Genomic DNA, 25,866 nt, shown 5'->3' with positions numbered 1-25,866 from the left:
TTTCCCCAGCATTGTAAGGAAAGGGAACCCCACCAACAATTTGCACCAACGGTAATTGCCCCTGTGCCACGACAGCTGATAAGATAAGGGAGCGCTTCCCTTCCCTTGTGAAACGCCCGGGCGGGTGCTGATCCCCTCCCCGAATGCAGTGGCCCCAGGGACTCCCTACACTACGCTACCTAGAACATCATCACCCTCGCTAGAACACTTCACCTTGCGACACATCATCATTCTCCAACCAAACACCGCATACCACTTTGTCACACGACACAAGGCTTAAGACACACGGAAAGCAATCAGGACCACGAGAGTCGCCCGAATCCCTTACCTCGAAACAAGGAAGCGCAGCGACAACGACTTCCCCTACACAACAGCCTCTACTTTACGAGTTAGACTCGCCGGCCGCTACCTTCGCGAAACCAAACCTCGTCGCCAATCAATTTCCACACCCACGTCTGCTATAACAACTGGTCCTCAAGAGCTCGAAAGACATTACCTTGCCATCGCATTGCAGGTGAATGGTGGTCGGAGCCCGGTTGCGACACCGTTACGGCGCCTCTTGATATAGCCTGCTTGCCGGTGACTGCGATTGGACCCTCGATTACTCCCATCTCTTCTTGTCCTCGGTGATCCTTTTACATGTCCCGACATCAGCCATGTCCGTGATACAGGTGGAAGAGTATGTGTGCTGGATTGTCCCATGACCGGTGTGGAAAGGCCTCGCCATGTTCGTCCAATCGTGCTGATCCGCTTTCTGCAGTCTGGTTTCCTACCAGCTCCGTACGGGCTATCTGAATGAGGTTGCCGACGGCGTAGGAGAACGGTTATTTACACTGAATGAAGGCTTCCTCAACTCTGCGCCCTTCAAGTCCACCGGTTGGCGCCCGAATCCCGCCCTCATCAAACGAACCCACTCTCCTCCTATACCCACCGCGATCGCATCCGAGTACTTTCAGGCCCCGCGAGTAGCTGCGCTGCCGCTTGAAGATGAAGGAGAGGAGGAGAACTTGTTTCCGGGCGGGGGCATTGCTCTGGGTCCCAGTGTAGCAGCAAAGCGCCGTAGGAGGAGAGAACAAATGGAGGATGAAGACGACAGCAGTGACCTAAGCGACGAGAGCGATGAGGAGCCCGACCACCGAGCTGCTCCCCAAATCAAGTTTGCAAAGATGCCCTTGCGCACTCGATCTGGCTCTTCGCCGATTCAATCGTCCAACCTGCGCCAGGCAACAACCATGTCACCACCAAAACCAGCAGTCAGAAGAGGCTCTCAGTCCGCCCTGGAGACGGTAAAGGAGAGAGCAAGGAGCGATACTGTAACAAGTAGCGAGGTATCATCAGACCACGAGTTTGATGCTTCTGGGTTCCACCGGGCGAGAGAGGCTGCCCAAGCTGCGGCAGCCCGCGCAGCTAAGCTATCGGCCAAGCTGAACACAGATCCTTCCATGGGCATCAAGCGGGAAGCCAGCGATTTGCTCGAGGACGAGGAGGACGACGATGACTCGGACGCTTCGGACATTTCCGAAGCCTTTGTCGAAAGTATTGACTCAGCATCCATCCTCGATGCCATAAAGAACCCCATGAACGCATCGCCTCAGCATCAAGTGGTTGGTACACCTCCACGAGAGTACACGAGGAGGTCAACCATGATACGCAAGTCAGTCATGCCACCTCCATCATCGCTGCTGGTAGGAAAGCTTCCACCTCCACGGCCCCTGAGCACGATCCGACCGATCAGCGTGGTTCAACCCAAGAGTCTGCTTTCCGCGGCGCTGAAGGCCAAGAAGACAAAACCAGCGCTTCCATTCGACCGCTTTGCATCTCTCTCAGGACAGGGTGACCCGAACCCGATCATGCTCAGGATTTACGCCCCTTTCTCCAAGACTCCCTCCAAGCCTTTCGAGGTACTTATTCGCCGAACCGTCCACGAGGGCGAAAGCATGGACAGGCCCGTGACGGTTGCTGACCTGATCGGCCTCAGTTTATGGCGCTATAATGAAGAGAAGCTAGAACCTTCACTCCCTAGCGACAAGCTCAACGTCAATTGGTGGACGCTCCGCATGGTGGAAGAAGACGGCGAAGTGGACGATGACTTCCCGCCCTTGGAGCGGAAGAAGCAGCTCATCTCCTTCACTACAGCTAACAATAAAGCCGGACGGTCACGCTCCAACTCCAAAGTCTACGACATCTTCGCCCTCTCCAAGGCATCCGAAGACGAATTTGAAGAGAACCAAAAACTCACGCCGCAATTCGAGCAGGAACAAGCCGGCGGAAGCCTCGAGGAGGAGGAAGAAGAAGACAAGGACCTAACACCACGCGGCACTCCCCGACCAGACAACTCCCTCCTCCCCGCCGCCGAGCCCCGAGGTAACCCGCTGCTCAACACCACCTATCGCCCCGGCGTAACCATGTACGCCGACATGCCGCAGCCCACCCAGCCGACGCAGAGCACCTCGCGCGGCGAGAAGCGTCTTCTGCGCATCCACATACACTCCTCCGACGTGCCGGCCGGGCAAATGATCACGCTAGACGTGACCACAGAAACCTGGCTCGCCGATGTGCTCGACACGGCCTGCCGCAAGCGTCAACTAGACAAAGCCAACCACGTGCTCAAGTTGCCGCAATCCGGCATCGTTGTCCCCCTCGACCGCACCGTCGGCTCTCTGAACAACGTAACGGAGCTCGACCTGCACCGACGACGCTTCGCCACCGACGGCCCCCTGACCATGACCGGCTCCCCCAGCAGCTCTTCTCCTCGCCCACCCTTATTTGCTGATAACTCATCCACCTGGACAACAAAATCCAAAAAGAGCAGGGGTATTATGGGCGTGCACCCGCTGGCGAAAGAGATCCTCAAGCAGGACGAGCTGGGCATCGGCGCGACGGCAGTCAAGAAATACACGGTCTGGCGGAAGCAGCCGATGCGGCTGCTGTCCGAAAAGATCTTTGTCATTGACGGCGAGTACATCCACATTATGCCTTCGGCGGGCGGGAAGAACCCAGGGGAGATTGTGGATGGGAAGGCAACGACGGTGCACTTCAGTAATGTGGTGGGGTGCAAGGTTTCGAGGAAGCATCCTAATAACTTTAAGGTATGTTTGTCTATCTTACCCAACGTTTGCATGCATCTTTCTTTCTATGTCTGGTTGATGAGAGGTTTCCCGGGTTGTACATCGCTAACGGTTCGTGTTTCTGAACTAAACAGCTTGTGGTGTACAAAGCTACGGAAAGCAAACGGTATGACTTCCAGACTAGCAGTGCGGAATGTGCAGTGGACATCGTGAACGAGCTCAAGAAGGGAATCTCGCCTTATCGGGAGGTGTAACCTAGCGCTATCCTGGGTACCTCTAGGGTGGCTCGAGAGGAGGGAGGCCTCTTGAGGGTTTGCGGCTCAACTGCACCGCTACGGAGCGGGTTAGGTTGCCGGACTAAGGGCCTAGAAGTGTAATTTCATTGCCTACTGGCCAAGTCAAGGTTGTTGCTGTCTTGGCTCTTCTGTCAAACACATTTTGCTAAGCCTTCCTAGGCTGCTGAGATCTACCAGCTCTACATACATAACGCTTCTCCTGCATGCAAAGCCACGGGCGAGTCGCCACGAGTTTTTGATATTAAGTTTTGTGCTGCATCAATCAAAGCGAAGGCAAAAGGCACAAGACAGCTGATCATCAACAAAGGTCCGCATTTTCGTGCTTCTGGTGCAGTGGTGTTATCCAATTGCCATTTTGTGATCGACCGTTTATCTGTTTCTTCAAAGCACTCCCTGATGAACCAAGGATCGAAGACTCCTAACAGACCGAATGAACAGCCACTGTCTGACGAACAACATGTGCCACTTACGCGTTTTCAAAAACAACGGTTCGTCTTCAATCTTATTATACTTCTTAGAAGGAACATAACGCGTTACAGCAGTGCATCTGCTGACTGTTGGATGGATTGGGGGCTTGAAAGAGCACACACAGCCTTTAATTCAGCCACACGCGTGGTATTTCCTGCGCCGTTTGTCGGCGGTAAGTAATAAATGAGAACCCCCTCGCTGTGAAAGCTTGAGCTTGCGTGGCCTCTTGCGGCACCGGTTCACCGTGTAATGATTGCTCTCGTGCCGTTCGGACATGTGACGTGCTAACAATTTCTGGTGTCACATTGGACAAGGTTTGTTACTGACAGGCCTGTGTACGTCCGATCATTTGAATTTACCTATAATCATTTTGCCTGCCTGCCTTGCCTGACCTGAGAGTGGCATCTGTGAAGGTTCTCTCGCAACTTCGTTCGTGAGACTGTCACGGATATATATATATACAACATTCGAAGTGGAACAGGGACGGCGGGGATATGTGACAAACTACTCATCAACACATCCGAGTCCACTGTTTGTACTGGGCGTTCATATTGATATCATTCCATGGTGTGACGGTCGGTGTCGTGAGTATCGTCGAACGGTCTCTCCGTCATACCTTCACCAGGTGGTGTGGTTTGCAGATGACTGGCAGCTGACAGCTGCCACCTGGTCCGTTCCGATCGAACAGACGGACGGACGAGGAGACAGAAGCATGAACAAAAAAGAGTGACACAATTCGACACCAGAAGCTCGCTCGCTCGCTCGCTCGGGTTGAAGCACAGGCTTTGCCTCATCCTCTTTCGGCTCGTCTGTTTTCCTGGGCTGCATCAGCCAAGCAAACAACGATGACACAGTAAGAAGTGATGTCATCGAATGGATAGAATTCGCGAGAGTTGCCCATCCTGGTTGGTCCATTATACTACACTAGCGATACTAGTGTAGTGTACTTGTCGAGTTTGCGCCTAGCGCACATTGCGGGAGCGGGAGCCATTCTGAAGAAAGACGTTGACGATCAAAAAGTTGGAGAAGCTCCATAAGTAGTCTACATAGTTTCCGAGAGCCATGGACGCCCCATCACAAAGCAAAAGGAAAAGCTGACACAGGCCGTGATCACCCATTTTCCTTGGAGCCGCTCTTCCGAGCAGCGTGACGAACGGTACCAAATCCGAAGCGAGGTGAAATCAATCAATCAATCAATCAGTGTGTCCGAGTGGCGAAAAACGACGGCCGAGGTCCCAACAACCGTTCATCGTTCAAGGTTCAAACTCACATCAGATGGGCCTGGGCATTGACTAGGTTCAGGAACCAGGGAGTCCAAGGGTCTACCAGCGGGTTCATGCTGAACTGCAAGGGGTTGAAACACACGCTTTCCGACCTTTAATTGCTTTTTTTTTTAAAAAAATTTTTTTTAGAATTTTTTTTTTTTTTGGCGATTTCCTGCTTTTTCGTTTTCTGAATCCATCTGAAGGTTGAAAGGATGAGCGGTGGAGTCTACAAGTTTGATGAAAGATCCCATGGGAATTTGAAGAATAGCAGCCGAGTGATGATGAGTGACAGAAACTATGAAAGTTCGATGCCGCAGAAGAGAAAAGAAACGACGGCCATGTTGTGCAACCCAACGCTTACGTTACCGTAACTACTCTCTCCAGGCAAGCAATAAAGGGGAACAGATTGAACACGAGCAGGCAATGCTTGAGATTCTGTGCCAATGGTAGACCTCGGAGACAATGAAGAAACCTTCCAAAAACAGTCAACAAGAGTGCCTTCACCACCTACGTACAGCCACACCCCAGACCTTCATGCCGTGGAACCCGTGGACCAGATTTCCCGGCTTTTGAGTGGATGACGGGAGCCGCCTTTCCCCACATTCGATCGGGATGGAGGGCAGACGCGGCTCGACAAGGGGGCGCGGCCAGTGTGGGTGTGAGGGTGGTAACGATGGAGTGTGAATGGTTGGCTGGCCCATTGCAACACTCCACAATTCTTGATGTTTTGGCGCAACTATGACGACGTTCCAGGAAAGCTCAACGCCCAGCAAGGCCAAGCTCCGAGCTGTCGTTCAAGGGATTCCATCGAGATGGCTGACATTGCGGCCCAAGTCGGGCCCATTCCTTGCCGACCATGAAGGATTCATTTGTAGTGCTCTGGAATGGAAAAGTATATCGACATTGGGGTCGAGCATTGACTGCAATCTGCAGAGGGCAGTGAGGAGGTAAGGGCACGTCAACTGTGGTTCCCATAAAGAATTACTTGCGGCAGCAGTCTTTGGATGAGATTGACAGCGACCTGAAAGCGTTTGCCCGGAAATTATTTGACGGGGAAACGCCAGGCTCCACCAGACACAGCTAGCCCCGGCAATATCGACCCAGCAACGGGGCGACGACGACGACGAGGCAGCCATCATGATTTCTGTTATCACTAGTGACTTGCACCTCAGCTTTGGGGAGCCACCTATCAGCCATAGATGGATCACCACGCACCATGCAGGTTTGGATTCGCCTTGTACAACACAGCCGATTCGCTCGTCATCCTTTCAAAGCGGGTGGCAGGACACATCCTGGTGGGTAAAAAAAAAGGGAATGTGCAAGTGAGAGGATGGATTCAGCCAGTCATCCAGGCAGCCAGGGCCGTGAACGCCATCGACAATGGCATTCGATCGATATAAAAGAACTGTGGCTACTATCTGAGTAACCACAAGGCCGAAGTAGTCTGACGTTAAGCAAATTTGTACCTCCTCCTCATGAGATCGTCGGCAGGAATACACTCAGTTGTAGGTACTGGAATCCGGATCCCAGCCACACCAGGCCTTTGTCAACGTGTTTCGCCGCGTGGTTGGGTGCAAGTGCACACAGTGCGTACCTGCAGTAAGAGTGGGTGGGAAGTGTCGGTACGTACCTACCTATGGACGGCGGATTCACTCGTTCACTCGTCCGGATCGTTGCCCGCTTGGAACAAAAAGAGAAGGAGCTGAGAGTAGTGAGAGAGGTAGGTGGTGGGTGGTGGGTGGTGGGGGAGGTGTGATGGGCCGGCTCCCAGGATTCAGGTCCTTGTTCACAGGTTTAGTAGTCAGGTCGGGTTTGTTTGCCTTGCTCTGCCCTGCCCTGCCCTGCCTGCTTCTACATCTGCCACTGCTCTGCTGAGCCTGCCTCGCACTCGCCCTTGCCCCTCATCCATGCTTGGCCTGCGCCTCTCCGATATAAGTATTTGTCCCTTCTTCTCTTTCCGCTTCTCTCTTGCCATCGAACAACTCAAAGATACCCATTTCACCTTTTCTTGCGCCGCAATCCCCAACAGCATCGCTGGCCTAATACCATCAAACAACAAAAACCACAAAGACCAAATAACTATCAAAATGAAGTTCTCTGCTGTCCTCGTTGCCCTCGCCCCTCTGGCTCTTGTACGTTCCTCTCGATCTACATACCTGTGATGCCATCCACAGCTGCTAACCACCGGAAAAAACAGGCCCAGAACTCCATTCCCCAATCGGCTTCCTCTGCTGTCGCCTCCCTCTCTAGCAGCATTACCTCTGCTCTCGCTTCGCAGAGCTCTGCCGCTGCCTCTGTGTCCTCCTCGGTCAACTCCAAGGTCAACAGCATCTCGACTAGCGCCGAGTCTGCTGTTGCTTCCGTAACCAGCGAGGCTGGCGACTCTATTGCGTCTCTCAACTCTCAGCTCGCCACCGCCACTGGTTCTGACAGGGCTTCCATCACGTCTGCCCTTGCCTCGCTTGCCAGCGATGCCAACTCTGCTGTCAACTCCATCACCAGCGAGGCCGCCTCTGCTGCTAGCTCTGTTACCAGCAACCCTGCCGCCCCTATGAGGACTGGTGCCGTCGCCATGGGTGCGCTCTTCGGTGGTGCTGCCGTCCTTGCCCAGCTCTAAGTTCACTCCTGAGTCAGGAATGAGTGTGGAGTTGATTTAGAACATCATCCACGGAACTTGGCCATGTTCTTACGAATACCGAAGTCTACCATTGATGCACGATCATGTTTCGACATTCACGATTTCCGAGGTTACTTGTACAACAAGTACACACGACAAATTTGACAAGTGCCCTCTGCAAGGGATCTATTACACATGCTTTTTGTTTCAAAAGATTCCCTGCCCAGAATGGGTGTTTCGACGCTTTGCTACGGTTTGATGTCGAGATGACGATAATAGGATTATGGATGGGATTTTCCATTTGTTGGCTTGGAGAAAGTAAAGGAGTTAATCTGACCGGGCTTAATACAATCTTCACACCAACCTCTCAGTTTCCCATGACCTTGTGTGATTTTCTCTTCCCCATACGAACGGACGACTAAACAATTGACCTAAAAACACGGCCAACGACGAGTGCTCGTGAGGCCACCATCGATTGCCCAAGCCATTCGTATCCAAAAGTCGGATGAAGAGCTGGCTGGGTCGCTTACCGATAAAACCAACAGTGTCATAAACACCTGGCGGAGCTAAACCCAAACACAGCCCTTGCTTGCATGGTAGCCCCAGATTAACCTCATGCAGGAGTTAAAAGATCCGCTGAGACACTAACTGTTGAGATGTACCTCTTCCGCTATCTTAGGTGGAGGTAGACTTGGTCGTGTTAATGCGTCTGTGCATGTGGCACCTCTACCCAGCGGTTGGTGGACGGGACCTATCCCATGCAGCCCATCGGCGATGTAGGATGCCCTTCGCATCCTCTCGCAACTGCACACTCACTGCGTTTGTTACCTTCGGACGCGGCGCTAACATGAGGCCACGCCGACAAAAGCCCTGACTATCTACCTATCTTGTGGCTTAGATTGATTTCATATGAGCACTCGTGACCGTTGTTTCATCCTTCTTCTTCCTTTTCGGCTGGCTCGTGAAGTTCGGATCCTCTGAGTATGCATAGCATCAGGCCGGGTGTTGGCGGGCTCGCGGTTGTAATGTTGTTTGGCGTGCCAAAACCCAGACTCGCCTGACCACCAAACCTGCTAATGCGTGGTCCATGCATTGGTGTCGATAGGAGGGAAAGGATGAACAGATTCCCCCAGTGTCAAACTCGGGACAGAATAGTTTAAAGACCCTCATGTAGTACAAGATGCTTTCGGGAGCTGATTTCTTTCTTTTTTGATGCATTTCAGTCACCATTCTAGCGAGAAATGAGCGAGTGTCCTAAGGGTGTTCCAACGGGCAGACGTCTAAAACCCGACCTTTTTTTTTTCCATGCAGAAAGCACATGCCTAACTGTCTGCAGACTTTCACACCCGACAAAAGTGTCAAGACCAGTGCGTCTACCTCTGCATAACGGAAGCGTGCGAAGTACGTACATACATTTCCTTAATGCTGGAAGGCAGGCTGTGTAATAAGGGGCTATGGCTGCGGTTGCGAGAGCTGGTCTCATGGTTTTAAGGTTCAGTATCGTGGACATGATTAGAATGAGATTGAGGAGTGTCTGAGCTCTGAGTCCGTCGCGAAGCTATTGGGCAGCAAGAATACTGTACAACTACAAGCGAGACAGCTTGGTAAGAATTCAAACTGACTCGAAAGCAAAAAAAAAGGTGGGGGGTTAAGGAAAATTATACCATCAAGCCATGTTTGTGGCTTCCCTGTGTCCCAGAGGAAGAGACAAAGCAGAACTGAACAAAAAAAAAAAAAACAAATAATCTCCAAGAGAGAATCGAATGTTGAAAGACAGAATCGTGAGTTGCGAATCTCTGGACTTGCGAAAGGACACCATCGGATGGATTCTTGATGCAATTCTACGTAGGAGTCAAGGGCCACTTGACCTTCGTCACCTGAGATGATACAGATACGGGCGTTGTATTTGTTACTTTTTTTTTCTTGAAGAAAGGCTATCGTAGTGAGGAAGCTATGGACGTTGAGAGCAAGGGGAGTTGGTTGGGGATGTCGTAATGGTTACAAATCGAAGGGATCCTAAAGCATTGAAACAGCATCACTTACAGGCTATTCCATTATCCGGTATACCTTTGTCATACCACTTGAAGCTAAACTAGTTCAAAAAACACTTCCAGCTCACAATCAACATGATCAAAACAAGCCATCTCTATGGTCATTTAGATTTAGATACAAAAAAAAGTTGATATTCATAATGTGGTATCAAAGAACGAGAGTAAGAATCCAAAGAGTCATAAGCCATCCATCCCCAGTGAACCACCCCTCTCCCCCTCTTCGCCATCCCATCGCATAACCGAACCACTCAAAAAGGTGTAACTAAAACTCCAAACTCACATGGTCCAAGAAATGGAATTCACCAAGCCTCAACCCCCGCCCTCCTCGCCAACCCACCCACACCTCTCGCGCCGCCCCCAACCTCCATCAAGAATCCCCACTCTCCCCTCGTAATCGGGCTAATATCATCATAGCCATTCGGCGTCATCGGACCCAGTCGGTTACCGAGCCGATTATACCGCCCACCACCCGGCGACACTTCCCATCTCTCGTTGTCAGAGTCGGACTCGTCGACATCTGAGCTCGCAAGATGACTGGAGCTGGAGCTACCGCCATTGTGCAAGATCTCATCTAGCGTGTTACCTGATGAGTGAGGAAGCCAAATGTTGATTCTCGTTGCTGTCAGGGCGGTGCGGGGGGAATCGAGTGGGCGGGCGGTGTGTTCTTCTTCTTCTTCTTCTTCTTCTTGTGATGGGGAGGAGGAAGAGGATGAGGAGGGGGATTGATTGGTGGGGTTGGAGTTGATGACTGTTGATGGAGAGTCGGAGTCGGATAGGGGGGATTGTTGGCCTTGGACAACGGTGGAAGGGGAAGAGGTTTGCGATAGCGATTTGGGCGATCTCTCAAGAGGAGAAAGATTGTTGTAGATGAAACCGCCGCGCTTGGGCTTAGTGGGAGGAATGACAAGTTCAAGTTCCATCTTGGCGAGCGTACGTTGGACACGAATGGGAGTGGTCAGTTCCAGGTCGGACTGGCGGGCTGGGCTGGGGGGAGCAAGGTGTCGCGGTGACTTTTTCTTGGATGGTTTTGGCGGCTTGGGGTCAAATGTGGTTTGGAGCTTGAGGCCCGCGAGCATATTTGGTCTGGCTGATCGGCCGGGAGGTGCTGGAGAGAGTCGAGGAGTGGTGCGGTGCAGTTCTTGCATCTCGGTAACAACGCGCTCGACTTCGCGGGTGGGGGTTCTGTCGTCGATGTCACCGTCAATGTTGATGTCGACGGTTGGGATGGGAACAGCCGCTCGTGGTGGCTGGACTTGGCGATGCTGTTGAGCTCCGTTGACATTGACCATCCGCACTTCTCTTCCCACACCGATTTGGCCTACACCAATCTGGACATTGCGGTACCAAGCCTCGATATCGTCCATCTCCAACTTGCTCTCCAGATCAATCTCGTCCATCATGTCGATTTCGTCTAGATCAATGTCCTCCTCTGCTACCATAACCGCCTTTTCGTCACCACCATAATAGTAAGGACCAACCCACTTCTCAGACACCGGTGCCACCGGTTTCTCCTTCTTTATTGTGGGCGGCGGCATCTCGATATCCCCCATTAATTCAAACACCCCTTCCACCACTCCCTCCACCCGTTCAACTGTATCATCCACCCACCCCATCTCTCTCACGTCCCGTCCACCTGTATGATCCCTTCTTCCATACGCTCTTCCATACATCCTCCCCACCTCCTCCAGGCTCCGATCACTAACCGGATCCATAAACCTTGCATACGCGCCTACAAGACAACTTTTCTTGAGTTTCTGGCATCCGTTCCCCAGCACCAACCTTCTCAACTCATCCACGGCATCTTCCAGCCTACGATGCGCAATTGACCTTGACACTGACGGCTTGTGGTTCACCGTCCGGGTGTAGCACTGTAGCGCCGAACGGAAGGTGTACAAGTGGTCAAGCGAAAGGAGGCGGAGACCCGCTGCTCCAGAGGAAGAGGAGGAAGGGCCAAAGAGGACTTCGTTTTGGGCGAGCGAGCGATGGAGAAGCTCGGGTGGCAGGCCAAGTGTCGAGGCAGGGATGGGTGGTGGGAGGGAGGAGGGGGAGATGTTGAATTTCTTGGCGGCTTTTTCGAGAGTGGAGGAAAGGAGCTTGTCTTCCTTTTCCCTGAGCGGGATAGCGTGGACGAGGCGGATGCCAAATTCTGAGGATGTGGGTGAGGGGATTTGCAGGAGGGCGGGGCCGAAGCCGCGGGTGGCGTGGAGACCAGCGCTGGAGAGGCAGGTGGTGTTGATGCTGTTGTCACCGGCGGCCATGGAGGAGGTGATGGATGCAGGCGTTAAGGGCACCGAGGGCGCTTGGGCGGCGCCCGGGCTGAGTGGCCATCGTGCTTGTCCTACCCGGCCGCGGTGATTGGTGAAGACGGAATCGACTGTTGATGCTGTCGAGGCTGAAGTGAGGGAGGCTTCTGAAAATGTGGGCGAGGTGGCTCCGTAGCGGTAGTCCGTGTTGATGTTGATTACCCTCTCCTTGATCGGACCGGTGTCACCACGAACAAATTGCTTGAACGCGTGAGCAAAGGTGGGCTTGGCTGGGGTACTGGCCACCGAGTTGGAAGTCGAGGAGGAAGGGGTGCTGCCGCATGAGAAGGACTGAGCGGATGGGGATCCGAGTGGGGAGGTCGGAAGCTGGTAGTCCTTGCGGATGACCAGTAGAGTGAATTTTGCTCCTTTCCTCTGGAGTCTTTTGGAAGCATACTCAAGAGCCGAGGTGAGGTTGCCAGGGAGGTGATCACCGCCCTCGGCGAGAGAGGGACCAGCGCCCAGAGGAGGTGAGATGCGGGTCTTGAGTGGGAGTAAAGAAGACATCTTTGTTATCTTGTTTTCGGTTTCAACAGGGTATAATGAAACTTGGCGGAGAATGACTGAATGGGGACAGACGACTGGTAACGAGTGGTGTCAAGGTCCCGCCTGTCGTTGGGGATAGTAGTGTCGCCGTCGCCCGTAAGCTGGAAGGTGAAAAAAATAATAATAAAAAAACCGAAAAGTCAACACGAGAGCAAGGGTGTAACAGGGAAATAGAGAGTGATGATTGGCTCAACCAGATGTTCCCTCACATTCATAAGATGTTGTTTCCCTATCACCAATCCCGTTGCTTCATGATATTGGAATGGAACTGAAGAGGGATAAAAGAGAACTGGAGACTTGATGAAACAAGAGGGACCCATCAAGTTTTAACATCTGAACAATTCCCAGTCTAGCCCAAGATGAAACCACCCAAGGGACCCGAAGGATTGGGTTGAAGGGGTAAAATTCTGAAACGAGCTTGAAGAAAGTGGGATAAAAAAAGAGCTTGGGACAGGTTGTTGGGCGGGTATGCAGCGGTGTCTTCTGCGGTGATGAGTTAGAAGAAGAATGCTTGAACACATGCAGACAGGGGGAGGGGTGAATGGGATTAATTGCCCTCCTTTGGGCGTCAACGAGCAACCTCGTTTCACCTTTCTCACATCCAGAAGAAAGTGACTGAAGTCAATAATTTGCCCAGAACACGTCCAGGAGATTTCCTGGAAGCCTGTCACGCTTGAATGTTGTCCGTGGATGGCCCATTTTTCCACCGCTACGGTTACATTTGCACCCGCAGAAATGCAAGCGAGCAGAAAAAGACAAGCCAATGGGCGTGGTGGGCGTCGATGGCGTTCGGCGGCGGTGGTGGTGGTGGTGGTTACTGTGATGGTGGCCTTCGAGCGGAATGCACCCAAGTGGATCACTCGACTTGTAAACATTTAGCACAGTACAATAAGCGTCAGCTGTGCTTGTAAGGGCCCCTTCTCGTCGTGCTGTGTTCCTCTCTATATTCCTTCCCCTTTGCTTCAGAACTCTAACAATCAATGTTCGATTAACTTCTTTTTTTTCATCGCTCGGTGATGTCGACTTTCACATACCCCATTAATCTTCTTCACATGGAAACTGTCCCCCACCATGATCCTAATCCACTCGTGGATGCTCAAGAGGAAGCAACAAAATACTCTCTACTCAACAACCTAATCCCACCGTACCTGCACAACCTCGTCACTGTGACAACTGCAACCGCGCAACCGCCAGGTATCCCACCGAATCCACCAAGGTTGGTTCGACCACTAGTGTTCGTTAGTCTGGTCAGGGGGGAATCGGCGGCTAAATCCTTGGCGATGACACTACAATCTATGTACGTACACTAATGGTACTCTTGCCATACTGGACGAGGTCCATCCCCAATTGACCTAAAACCCTAGAATGACAAAATGAAATGGCTAGGTACGTACGATTCCAACATTCAGTATGGCATATTGGTTCTTGAAAAATGTATATTCATGGCCAGATCACGATTTGATAATGGGACGAAACAAATCAACTGGACTTAGAAACGCGTAAGGATTTGACCCGAGGTCTCAAGTTTACACCGTCCAAGCTGGTCTCAAATCTATTGCTGTATACCTATATGTGAAACTGGTGGTCAGGCCTCAACACTCAGTGTGTGCTTGAATGATGAGATCATGGCACCAGTCGCCTGAACTGATTGACATCGACCTGCTTAGCTTTAATGATTCTGATGTTCTCGACGCTCTCGTTACCCCGCGAGTCCGCGTCAATTGGAAGCGCGGAAGAAGTGATCATCAGAAGATCACTCAAGGACCGAGGTACATAGCGGGCACTTGTGTCACTAATTGCAAAGACAAAGAAGAAGAAGAGGGTCTCAAACGTAGGGCTGACAGGGGTCCATACTTTTGCCTGGCATTCATGGTTTATGGTGTTTTGGCCGCTTTCTTCCTCTCTCCCAAAGCGGTGATTTGCCCTATATTCATTCCAAAGTTAGGCATAACCTGTCTGCTTGTCTGCCTGGCTGGCCTCGATCCTATCAACCAGGCCTGTCGCTTTCACAATGCTTTCATAGCCACGATCCATTATGAGAATCATCGATGCCAGTGAACTCGGCGATTTGACAACAATCAGAAAATAAGGTGACCATGAAAGTCTTAAGTGTTTGCGTAGAGCTATGTTAACCCCTAGAGTCTGCAATACTCTAGAAGGCTAAACTTTGATACCGAGCCAAAGAAATTATAATGATAATTTGCACTAACCGTTTATGCCCAAGACGCCATCGCTTTCCCTCCCAGACCGATATCCGCGTTGATTGTCCGTACCATCCCATGCAGAGGGAAGAAATCAGGGGAGACGTAAAAACATGCTGATTCTCCCAACTTTTCGCTTTTTGGCCATTCCATTGTTTCTCTATACCTTTCACACACTGAACTCCTCTGCCTTGTCGTCTTGAAAATCCCATACGTCTCCATGAAAGCTCCTCGCTCATCTATCCCTCCATGTCTCACAAGCCAAACACATCAACGATGCCGCTGTTGTCGGCTCCGACGCCTGCGACGCTACTGCAGGTCGCCTTCGTTGACCTCCTCCGTTGACATCTTGATATCTCCCAGTTCATCAAACTGTTCAGAGTTAACTGAGGAGTTCTCCCACTCTGTATTGATCAAAAACATAATGTTAGGCGAGAGTGTCGCTCGATGCGATACTGGAGGAGTCGTCAAGCAACATACCGGACCCATCTTCTTCCACCTCGTCTACCTTCAACGCGTGCAATCGTTGGCCGATATCTGCGCTATTGTGTCAGAAATATGCTGCTATCCGTATTTGAGAAAAACGCAACTTACTATGAACAAGCCTTCTGAATACTCTGGCTTCTGCATCCTCTTCAGGGCCCGGAGGAGGGAAGTACTTGCCGCACAGATCAATCACTCGTTCCAAGCTCATGACAAGTTGCGCGGACACTTCGACGCCCGTGTCTACGAAATTGTCCCTTAGGTACTGCAAGCAACGGATTCCTAATCGCTTCGCGCTCGTCTTCATGCACTCCGCTTTCCTTTTGTCCTGCTCGCTACCACCCAATGAGGGCGATGGTCCGTACTGGAAAAGCTTCTCGTAGAGGAGACGCTCAGTTTCTGAACTCGTTCTCGTGTCATAGTGGCCCAACAAACCAGGAGCCCAATCGGGCAGGATGCTGATCACTTGAAGAGCAACAGTTTCATCATCCTGGCTCTCTCGTTTGGAATCGAACAGTGCCCGGTGAAATTCCAAGAACGCTCCGCCATCTGCAGTCTCCACGACACGGCATTGGTTGCAAATATGCTCTATGAGCTTTTCCACCAATAGCCTAGTAGGCGCATGACGGCAAAACATCAGTGACGCATGCAGGAATGGATATATGAGCTGACTGGTATTCTGGCTGCTAATGTTGGCGACAAGAGCGTGGAAAATACCTTCTTCGAGCCATCGGCTTTGCTTGACCAAGTTGATGATTATCCGGTGAGTCGCCTCGACGTTCTGGTAGATGCTGATGAGTTTTTCGGCAAAAATGTTGGCTTGCGTTTTATCCCACATCGTTTCCAGGAGGTTGGCTTCCACTTGCGTGTACAGGAAAGGCTGTTCGAGCCATGGATCATTCTGGAACCTTTGATCAGGACGGCCCACGGTAATCCTGACTTGGTTTTCGTCTTCAACTTGCATAGACGCCAGCAAGATATCCAGCAAACCAATGAGCGATCCGTAGTCGGGCAATCGATTTTTAGCCCGGCGCGAAAGATGCAACGCAAGCTTTTGGTACTGTTGACCGATGCGCAAATTAGTATCAGCCATAATGAGCCTCATAAGAATCTCCAGGAATGGCCTCTTCAAGTACTTCGCCATCTCATGGCGTCCCAACTTGACGAACGCCATCATCAAACCAAACACTTCAGGCCACGACCTCGTGCTCGTGTGGATGTACGCGAGAAGGGTCTCAAAAAGAACCATGACGTGTTCCATGGCCGAATCCGGGGGGTCGACGTCATTCGCATCGGGAGATGGCAAACCGTACTGCGATGGTAGTTGCTCCTTAATAACATTGATCGCCGTAATCAGAATCTCGAGTGTCTTCTGGCGGACATCGGCATCCGGATTTCTCTGCAAAAGCATCCGTAGTGGCTCATACGGCCCCGAAGAACACCGAAAGATCGTTATGCTTGAGTGCGGACAATCTCGCGAAAGTTGCAGAATCTCCTCTGTAAGCAAACGGAAGTCGTCCAACTCTTTTAGTTTCGATGCGACCTGGTCTAGGTGACCGAGCCCCATCGTCATGGCTTCGCTCTCGATCGCATGGTCTGGAGTGCATCGATGTCCGTTAAGTTGCCTCATCATCTCCAGGGCGCGGCACACATGCCGTGTGTGGTATGGGTCAAACAAGCAGTGTCTTCTCAGCAACGCCATGTTGTCCTCCCTGATCCAGGGTTTCAGGTAAGGCAACATGTCGACCCGGAGCGGGCTGGCTTGCCCAAGTTCGCCAAGCTTTTGTTGCTTCTTTGCAAGAGATGATGACCGTTCATAAAACAGCATGTAGGCGCTATAGGACTTCTCAAAGTGCATGCCGTTGTGGTCGGAGTTTGACCTGTAATCCGTGCCGCCGAAACAGGCGTGTTCCAGTTGACTAGGATCAAAGCTTGAAACAGAGTCATCATTGTATTCAACCCACACCGGATGTTCGCTTCTTGATGGCCGTTCACGGATGTAGGAATAGTAGTGGCCTGACTCGGCCGTTCCAGAGTGTACGAGGACCCCGACAAGCTCAAAGATATCCTCTTGCTGGTCCTCGTCCGGATTCTTCAAGTGCTCCATAGTATAGGGGCGCATATCAATTGTGTCAGGAAAAGAGAAGAAGTCGTTGATCTTGCTCCTCTGCAGCGTACGCAGATTGAAATCGAAACGTTTCAGATGGAAGATAAGGTTGTCGGGGATATCCTTCAGGCAAGCCCTCTTGACAGCATCAACGTGGCGGTTGCATTCCGAACACTTGTACTTGTTCTCGCCCTCCATAATTTCCCCATCCACGTATGCTTGCAAGCTTTCCTGCAAAGTCGTCTTCCCTTTGATGTCACACTGTATGGCAGAGAAAGGTTCCAGCCGTTCAGAGACATGGCTGCATTCCTTGGAGGCAACCTGTTGGACTAGCTGTCCACCGTAAAAGGAGCGGAACCGGCGTCTCTCTGCAGCGTTGGGAAACTGCCCTTCCCATCGGTCAAAAAGAAGGTTGTAAAACTCGTCGACATCCATCTGGTTCGTGACGTCGATCACCGTATCCTCGTACGTTCTGATACTCCCAAGGCAGTCATCTGGGTTGGCGAAGCGACGGATGCTGTTTTGCATAAATGCAAACAGCCTCTGCATCTCAAGGAGTAGCTTCTGAGACCCCGCAACCATGTTCCGTATCGGGCTTTGCAAAATGTACTCACGGAAGTCCGTGTTCATGTAGAGCTGGGTCAACAAAGAGTTGAAGTAACATGTGTTGGATAGGTTTTTCAGTCCCACGTAGCCGGCTGAAGATCTGAGAACCTTCTCTCGCTCATACGGTAGAGGAACTTCGTACAAGTACGGGTGGTATTCTGGGTCAGGACGCGGTGGAGTCAAGGCCTTCAAGTCCTCGATGAGCCATGAAAACTGTGTTGGGTCTTCGCCGACAAGGACCAGAACGATACTCCAAAGCTTGTCCCTCGTAGAATCGGTGATGATAGGCCTGGAACTCTCTGCCTCTCTCGTTCCCATAGGCGGATAGAGATGCTGCCAGTAGAGTTTGCGGGCGACGCCGGCCAATGTGTCTCCAAGATACTCATGTCCACTGACAATTGCCCAGATCAGATCGATCAAGCCGCTAACGGCAACGTCCACTTTGGAGGGTTGTGTAGGGTCCTCGAAGGTCTGATACTCGAGGAGCAATCCGATCCATTCCTTGGAGAGTTTTTGAACGTCAACTAAAGATGACTTGGATTTCACCAGAGTCATCAACATTTCTTGGCACAATTCGAAAAACTCTGTTGGGTTACCGGGGCTCCTCATGGCCGACCGCACGAAGCCCGAGATGACAGGCCATAGATATGCGCGGAAGGGATTGCCATCATCAGACAACGTCTCGGGGTCAGCAATGCATGACTCTGGATCCTGGGAAGCCCTTCCTAATTTGGTGGGGGTATCAATATTGAATTTGCCTAGCAACAATTGGTTCGTACTCTGCCTAACGCTTGCGCGTTGGTCATGAAGTAACAGATTCTCGAGCAGCTTCGGGATGCTGCGATGTTCGAAACACGCTTTCATGAATTCTGGACTCATTGAGCAGGCTTCCAAGATGCTGTGGATGCAGACCGGTATGCGATGAACAGTGCGTTCAGCTGCGCTGTTGTGGCAAGCGACTAGAATACTGACCAAGCGATCCAGTAAGGTCCCGTCGACTAGCTCGGTAGCCGAGTGCGGAAGGAGAGGATCTACAAGTGTTAACGTACGTGTCACAAATGTGTATCAAAGGGTTGAGACGCTTACCTTGAAGTATCAGGACAAAGCATTCTACCAAGGGGAAGATCCAGTCAAGCTGCATTTCATGACTAGGCCAGTTTCGAGTTAAATCCCGGTCTGATATCGCACCAACCACAATGCGTAAGCCTCTCAGCAGGGCTTTGCTGTGTGAGCTGGTCGAGTCTTCGTGACCCGTGATACCCTCATAGCGGTGAGTGGGAACGCCATCTGTTCGAGGTATGAGATATTCGCGTAGCGCATATACAGAATACTTCGACTTGAACGGCTGATCGGTGGGGAAGATATCCTGGTGGGTTGTTGAAGGGTCATCGATGAGCTTCAGGATGTTCTCATCGGCCGGCAGTTGGCTAAGGAGATCGTAAATCTGCATCGTGTCAGTTCAAAAGCCACTTTGCAGATTATCATGGGGAGTAGCATACCTCTTCAGAAATCTTCTCCATTGTCAAGCACTCATACAACTCCGCAAAATGACGTAAAATAACAACCTCAACAGGCGAGGCTCCGGAGCGTATATTCTCGCCTGGTGATGTCGCATAGTCGTCTGCTTCGCGTTTCACGAGGATTAAGCCGTCGTGAATTCGCAGTTCTTCCAGTGACTTGCACATCAACTCTTCTCGAGGTAGGAGTACACTACCTCGGTAATACATCCGGTAGTTTTCAAACCCCGTTGCCTGACGTAGGCTTCCAAACAGTGATCTCGCCGTGTTGAGCTTGCCAATACTAAGCGGGATTATGTCGGTCTGGGATTCGTCATCGAATGACTGGTACTTGAGCTCAGCTGAGTCTCCCTCAATCTGCTTCGGTGGATCCAAGCTAAGTGCGCGGAGATCAGGTGCGGAAAATTTGGGATTGTCCTTATACTCCAAATGGAAGGCTCTGAGGACGGCAAGCGGGCGAATGCAAAGGCGTTCTTGTTCGCATATCTGCTGTTCTAGGTTCATCGTATCGTTCATCTTGGAATCCCTGCTGGGGACATCACTGCAAAGACTCCTCAATTTTTTGGCCGCCGAGATCAACTGATCAAGACAACGTTCGGCCAACGCTAAGTGTAGTTGGCGAGCGATGGGGAGGGGAACTGGGCCCTTGGACGAATTTCCCATATAAACCTCCCCTACAAGGAGGTCAATGGCTGGCTTTTCGATGCTACCTTCCGGTACCGAAAGGATAATGCGCCAAAGTTGCTCTATCCCAAAATGACCGATGCTCTCTGTATCTTCGACGAGGAGACGCGGAGAATGAATGACCGGCAAGATGCCAGTGCGGATGAAGTCAATTGTGCCGAAGGTAAAGAACTCCGGATCAAGCGATGTGAGAAAGTCGGTGAAGCATGTTGACGCGAATTTGGCTTTGGAATTTTCCTGCAGCAATTTCCATCCCGCGGTCCTGTCTTCCTCGCATGCCGCCTCTGGACCAACAAGCAAATTCCAAAGTTTCTGGCTAATGTCCGGGGGAATTTCGGGAGACCCGTCGCTCAGGACCCAGGACAGAAGATCTCTTCGAGGTGCATTAGCATAGCCACTAATGACCGGAGGAAACCCAGCAGCCCGCGCGGTTGGAATCGAGCCTTCAAACTCCTCAACGAGAATTCTGACCAGGTCATGTTGCTTAGCTAGCAGCTTGAGTTCTCTACCCGCGGACGAACGCGTCATTCTGGACAAAATCCATAAGCTTCCCAATGCAAATGGGGTTCTCTCAGAAATATTTCGCAAGCACTCCGTGTAAGTTTGCATACGAATCTCCTCAGTTGGACCCTCCCTCAATAACTCCGAGAACTTCTGGATTGCGAAGTGGTGGATTTCAGGGTAAGCAATCTGAGACTGTGACCCAAAGACTGAAGAGTCTCGTACGAGGCGGACGCATAATGAAAATGGAATCGGATAGTTGCCTATTCTCTCCAGCTTGTCAGCCAGCTGCTGCAGCACTTGAGCGCAAAAGTCTCTCATGGTCGAGGTGAAAGAGTCCAGAGGCATCGCCTCCAACCTTGTACAGAAGTACAAGAGATCTTTTGGATTGAAAAGCTGTACAATCTTGTTGATCATATTGACGAGGGCGCTGGAAATCCGCGGGTCCTGGGTTGACTGGATAGTCTGGAACATGAGGTTGGTGTGGTCAGCGGTATAGGTCCGCGTGACAGCCAGGAAGCCAACGATGTTACTGGACTCTAGCGTAATCTCTGGATGGCACTTGGGTCCCAAGATGTAGGATACGAGGCCAGATTCCATGAGATATTGGGCAATGTGCTGCAGAAAAGCGAGACTGGAGTCGTCTGGGTGATTATTGTACTTCTTGTAGAAGGTAATCAAGTCGGAGCACATTCCCATCGCAGATCGTATGCGAAGCTGCATCTGGCCGGACATGATCAGAGTGCAAAACATTCGAAACTTCCAGAGATACGCAACAGCATCAGGGAGAAAGCGCGAGCTGAATGGTATCGAGCCTTGGAGTTGATGTTGTATCAGAGGCTTGGGAATGGTACCGTCGGCCGTGAGACAATGATGGTAGATCAATGTCAGTGACGAGAGGTGGCGTAGTGTGGGTTCCCAAAGAAGATGCTTGTGGTCATCGCCAGTGATGATGGCCTCCAGCTTCGGTGAGAGAGCTTTGTAGACGAGATAACCTGAGGAGACAATGCTCGTGGTAGGGTCGTGGCTCATGTAGGCTGTGTTCTCTGGCATGGTGGAAACTTTTCGAATGATAGCCCAGTAGAGAAAGCTCACGCATGCCAATTCGTTGATCAATCTGGGGTTTTGCGGCAACAACTCGGATACGAGTTGAGAGAAACAACCAAGGTGGAAGGCTGTACTGACAGGGTTGCCGCCATAATTGAGGAAGGCATCCGAAATAGTTGAAGCTTCTATGGCGTAACTCCACCCTTCCTCGTCTAGTTGTTGGTAAAACCCTTCATAATTGATGAGTGCAGTAAGGACGTGCATGTAGTTGATTGAAACGAGTTGAACCTGCCCCCGTTCTTCCACAGTCGCGCATTCATTGAGGCGGTGAACATCGAGTTCGACGAAGAACGCAGTGAGCCTCGCAAATTGCTGATAAAGGGCAAATGGCTCACGTTTGATAGCCTTGACGCTCGGGTACAAGTGCCGCCGGTCGTGCCATGCTGAAGCTAGTGTAGGAAGCGAATGCCAAAGGGCACTGTATCGCGTGTACCAGCCGGTGGCTGTAGAAAATGAGACATTTCTGATATGATCAAGAAACTCCCTAATCCACAGAGCGACGTTTCGTCCAACTTGCTCGTCTGTATGAATATTAGCAACCAAAATCTCAGTGGTGTGAGAGAACTGTTTAAAAATAATTACCTAGAAGAGGTGCCAGTTTCTCAACTGTATCGCGATAAGTCTCGTGGTCGTCGTGGAATGGGAAGTCGGGCAACATGTCCGTGACAGGCTCTTCCACGACAAGCTTCGCATCCACAGTAAAGGCGTCTTCAGGCTCCTTCTCCATTGCAACCTCAATCGCAGGGCTACTGGTATCTGAGATTGGGGAGGGAAGAGCATCCTGGATGGCATCATCCCGGGTCATGTCGACCTCGGGCGCCTCCACGCTTGCTTGTATGTTATCGACCGACGGCAATGGTTCTCCAGAATTCTGCACAGAGACCGAGGTAGGCGAAGAGGGAATGGTATCGAGAGGGCGAGAAGGGGTCCGCACGTTTATGGTGACTCGATTCGAACGTGATACGGAGGAAGGCTCGGGCTGTGTAGTTTTTGGCTCCGGAGTGGCAGAACGAGGAGCATTTGGCGGAGTAGGCGGCTCTGTCCCACTGCTGGTATGCATAGTATCGGGATCTGTCCTGGCTTCAGGTAACATGTTGGCAGATGAGATGCCGGGAGAATCGTACGAGTGCCTCACGGACGAGGGCGAATCGACGGATCGGCTTCGAGATGGGCCGCTGCGAGAAGTACGCCTGCGCTTGGGTGAGGGCAGATCGGTATCCATGTAAGGATTTGAACCCTTTGTTGAGCTAGGCTCAGATGAGATGGCACGTTCTAGGGACTCATCGGCTGCCGGATCTTGGTCTTGAGCCATCTGTATTGTGCAGAGGGGAGCTGCGGGTAGTGATAGTCGGCTCCGATTGCTGGGCTCCGGTCGGGGAACCTCGGCGGTGACTTCCAAGTATCCTAGTCTTTAGCATGTATGGATGAACTTAAGTCTCCTTGCTTGGAGATGGGAATGCAACAGGCCAGAGAAGCACCGACGGATGGCTGCCGGAGCGGGCAACACGAAGCTGAAGAGTGCAGCAACTTCAGGAAGGACGGCCTGGGGCTAGGGAACGCCAGCTGGGAAGTCAGTGAAGATGGATGACGGGTAGAAGTGGAAGTCGATAGCGGACTGCGGTGGAAATAGGCGTAAGGCTGCCTGTCAATGATGTTAAACCACCAATGTGCCTTCACTGCAAGAAGCTTTCGAGGCGGGGCGTGTGATGAAATGAAGAGGCTATTGAAAGCAAAGTATGTTATTTTGTTGTGTGTTGCCGAACCACTGGACGGGTGGTGGGCAAAGGGGTGGAGGGAGAGAGAGGGAGGACGGCCAGATTGGAAGACGCGACTCTTTGTTCAAGTTGTAGTACGTGCCGTGGTGCTTGTTGTGGTGCAAAGAAGGCCGAGGGGAAATGTCTGAATTCAGTTGTTGCAAGCACGCTTCAGTTCCGTGCCCTGATTGCGCGTGGTTCGTTGATGTGACTACAGTAAACAGATGGCAGGTCAGTGTCTGTCGGGATGTGGATAGATCTCGATAGATGAATCGATGTCAGATCCAAATTGAGAGGTCGAGTCGAGGTAGTTGTGGTAGGTGGGGGAGAAATGGAAGGCAGGTGGAAGCTGCGCTCGAGTGGAAGAAAAAGGTACTGGCGGGGGAGGGGAGCCAGGGGGTGTGGATAAACAGCATCGGGAGGGGTTCATTGATAATGACGGGAGCTACCTTGCAGGTGGGGGAGGCGGCTCCGGTGCTGCTACAGTGGAGGAGTGAATGGTAGGCACAGCCCGAGCCGGTGGGACGGCTTGTTCCACCCAAGTGCCCGACTTTGCACTTTGGGCTGAAAGTGAAGAGGTAGTGTACCTCTAGCAGGGAGGCAGGCAAGGTACCTGGGCTTAGGTAGGCAGGACTAGAGGTAAGATAGCCGGTTGCTTCGGTTGCCAAACAGGGGGTCTTTTGCAGGTGCAACCATGTGAATGTGCACTACAGTCGAACCCCCTGAAACTGCATACTCCAGATTCTGCATATATGCTAGTTAGTGCATAGATTTTCCAGGTCTGAAATCGCCATTCTTGCCCTAGCGCCGCCTCTAGAAACTGCATATACGCCATTTAGTGCATGGATTTTGACGGTCTGGATTACATGCAGTTTCAGGGGGCTCGACTGTAGCTTCCATCCAATCACCAGTCAATGTCAAAGCAACCTCAAAGGAAGGGCAAACTACAGGCCAGCTGCTGTGCTTTTGCACTTGTCGCCCGTCCCCCGATATTCACCAGGGGGCTGCCTACACCTCTTGATGTAGGTTGTCGGCCTATTGTGGGCAGCCTCGGGGAATCAAGATTGACTGGGATTGTGATGGAGGGAGGCTTCAGGTTGTTGTTGACCACGCGCAACCTCAATTGAGGTTGAAGCGACAGGCGAAAGCGGACCCGAAGCAAGGATCGAATAGACAAGGATACGTACCGGAAGGCGGTGATTTGATGATGCCCGTCGTGAGTTCTGTGCGTAAGTTCCACGAAACTTCCTCGTCGATGTTGGTGGTGCCGACTTTGAAGCGTGTCACACACAAGACGGAAGAGGCGCGAGGTGGAGCAACAAGTAAAGGGCGGACAAGTTGACGTCAACCAAAACTACCACTACAACGAAGTAAGTAGGTGAAGAAGAGGTCGCGTTTGACGTCGTCTGGTAGTAATACCTCTAAGTACTAGTAAGATATGACCGAGGTGTCAAGGTAGAGGTAGCAAAAGTAAGTAGAGGTACATACCACGGGCAAGGATTAAGTCGCAATGAGCATCCAGAGGCCAAGCGCAGTGCGGGTGTCTGTGGACGGATGGAAAGATCGATACACTAGTACCGTAGGTACCAGTATCGAGAGGGAAGAAGCGAGCTGTCAAAGTGGGAAGTCGAATTTAGGAAAGAGTGTGCCAGGTGGTTCTGGCGGAGGTGCGTTTAGGCAGGGTTGGCAGGTGCCGGGGTACACCCGCCGTGACTCCGCCCTGGTGGGGTACCGGTATCTTTGAGCAAAATGGCGGGGTCTATCAATATTACGCAGTATTTTCAGGGCGTCTTCTGAGTGACCGGTGTTAATTATTCTGAGCGTACAGTATCACGTAACGTTGGAATGATAGAAGTAAGAATGCTGGAATTGGTTAAAGAAGAAAAGAAAAGAGAGAAATGAAAGGGTGAAAGAAGACACCATTTTATATACACGTATTTGGATCGAAAGTTTAATGCCATACAGGAATTGTTGCTGCATACCACGGATGTCCGACAACCAAACGCCCAGACATCGTTTTTCAAGGGCAAAGACTCGGGGCATAGGGTTTTAGATTCCCCAGATATTAGGCATAATATGTAAGTATACTGCCTGAATATGTGCATTTCATGTTCGCAAATAACAGTAGGGGAGACGTATTACCACCCAGGAGCACTGTAAATTCGATCTTTTCGATTTCCTGCCTTTTCCTACCTATCTGTTTCATAAGCGCTGGAGGGTGGGAATATTGAAAATCACCGTCTTGCATATAATTTCTGGTGGGCATGAATGTTGCAGTATGCTTCCAGATTA

The 25,866-nt window shown here is 51.4% G+C and overlaps 4 protein-coding genes across 6 annotated transcripts; 2 read left to right on the top strand and 2 right to left on the bottom strand.

The window, feature by feature from the left end:
- The first annotated feature begins 116 nt into the window (after positions 1 to 116).
- NCU00324 (hypothetical protein) lies at positions 117 to 3,762 on the top strand. The gene is made up of 3 exons (XM_952702.3): positions 117 to 679; positions 761 to 3,089; positions 3,203 to 3,762. Exons 1-3 carry the CDS (start codon positions 657 to 659, stop codon positions 3,320 to 3,322), a joined length of 2,472 nt encoding a protein of 823 aa, XP_957795.2. The 5' UTR covers positions 117 to 656; the 3' UTR covers positions 3,323 to 3,762.
- Positions 3,763 to 6,956: 3,194 nt separating this feature from the next.
- NCU00322 (hypothetical protein) lies at positions 6,957 to 8,078 on the top strand. Its single transcript, XM_952700.3, has 2 exons — positions 6,957 to 7,229; positions 7,295 to 8,078. The coding sequence occupies exons 1-2, from the start codon at positions 7,005 to 7,007 to the stop codon at positions 7,712 to 7,714; spliced, it is 645 nt and encodes a 214-aa protein (XP_957793.2). The 5' UTR covers positions 6,957 to 7,004; the 3' UTR covers positions 7,715 to 8,078.
- Positions 8,079 to 9,771: 1,693 nt separating this feature from the next.
- On the bottom strand, positions 9,772 to 13,096 carry NCU00321 (hypothetical protein). The gene has a single exon (XM_952699.2). The coding sequence runs from the start codon at positions 12,573 to 12,575 to the stop codon at positions 10,065 to 10,067; it is 2,511 nt and encodes an 836-aa protein (XP_957792.1). The 5' UTR covers positions 12,576 to 13,096; the 3' UTR covers positions 9,772 to 10,064.
- Positions 13,097 to 14,725: 1,629 nt separating this feature from the next.
- NCU00320 lies at positions 14,726 to 24,089 on the bottom strand. 3 transcript variants are annotated; one of them, XM_011395512.1, is made up of 7 exons: positions 24,024 to 24,089; positions 22,403 to 23,785; positions 19,511 to 22,341; positions 19,098 to 19,455; positions 15,410 to 19,042; positions 15,296 to 15,352; positions 14,726 to 15,219 (listed from the first exon to the last, which is right to left on the bottom strand). In XM_011395512.1, the coding sequence occupies exons 2-7, from the start codon at positions 23,130 to 23,132 to the stop codon at positions 15,125 to 15,127; spliced, it is 7,704 nt and encodes a 2,567-aa protein (XP_011393814.1). In that variant the 5' UTR covers positions 23,133 to 23,785; positions 24,024 to 24,089; the 3' UTR covers positions 14,726 to 15,124. The 3 variants fall into 3 exon arrangements, with proteins under 3 accessions (XP_011393814.1, XP_011393815.1, XP_011393813.1); XM_011395513.1 differs by having other exon boundaries at positions 14,726 to 15,352; XM_011395511.1 differs by lacking the exon at positions 24,024 to 24,089 and having other exon boundaries at positions 22,403 to 23,923.
- Positions 24,090 to 25,866: the final 1,777 nt, after the last annotated feature.

The sequence above is a fragment of the Neurospora crassa genome, linkage group III (genome assembly GCF_000182925.2).
Source record: "Neurospora crassa OR74A linkage group III, whole genome shotgun sequence".
NCBI lineage: Eukaryota > Fungi > Ascomycota > Sordariomycetes > Sordariales > Sordariaceae > Neurospora > Neurospora crassa.
The sequence above is the reverse complement of the archived record's forward strand: the minus strand, read 5'-3'. Positions and strand labels throughout refer to the sequence as shown.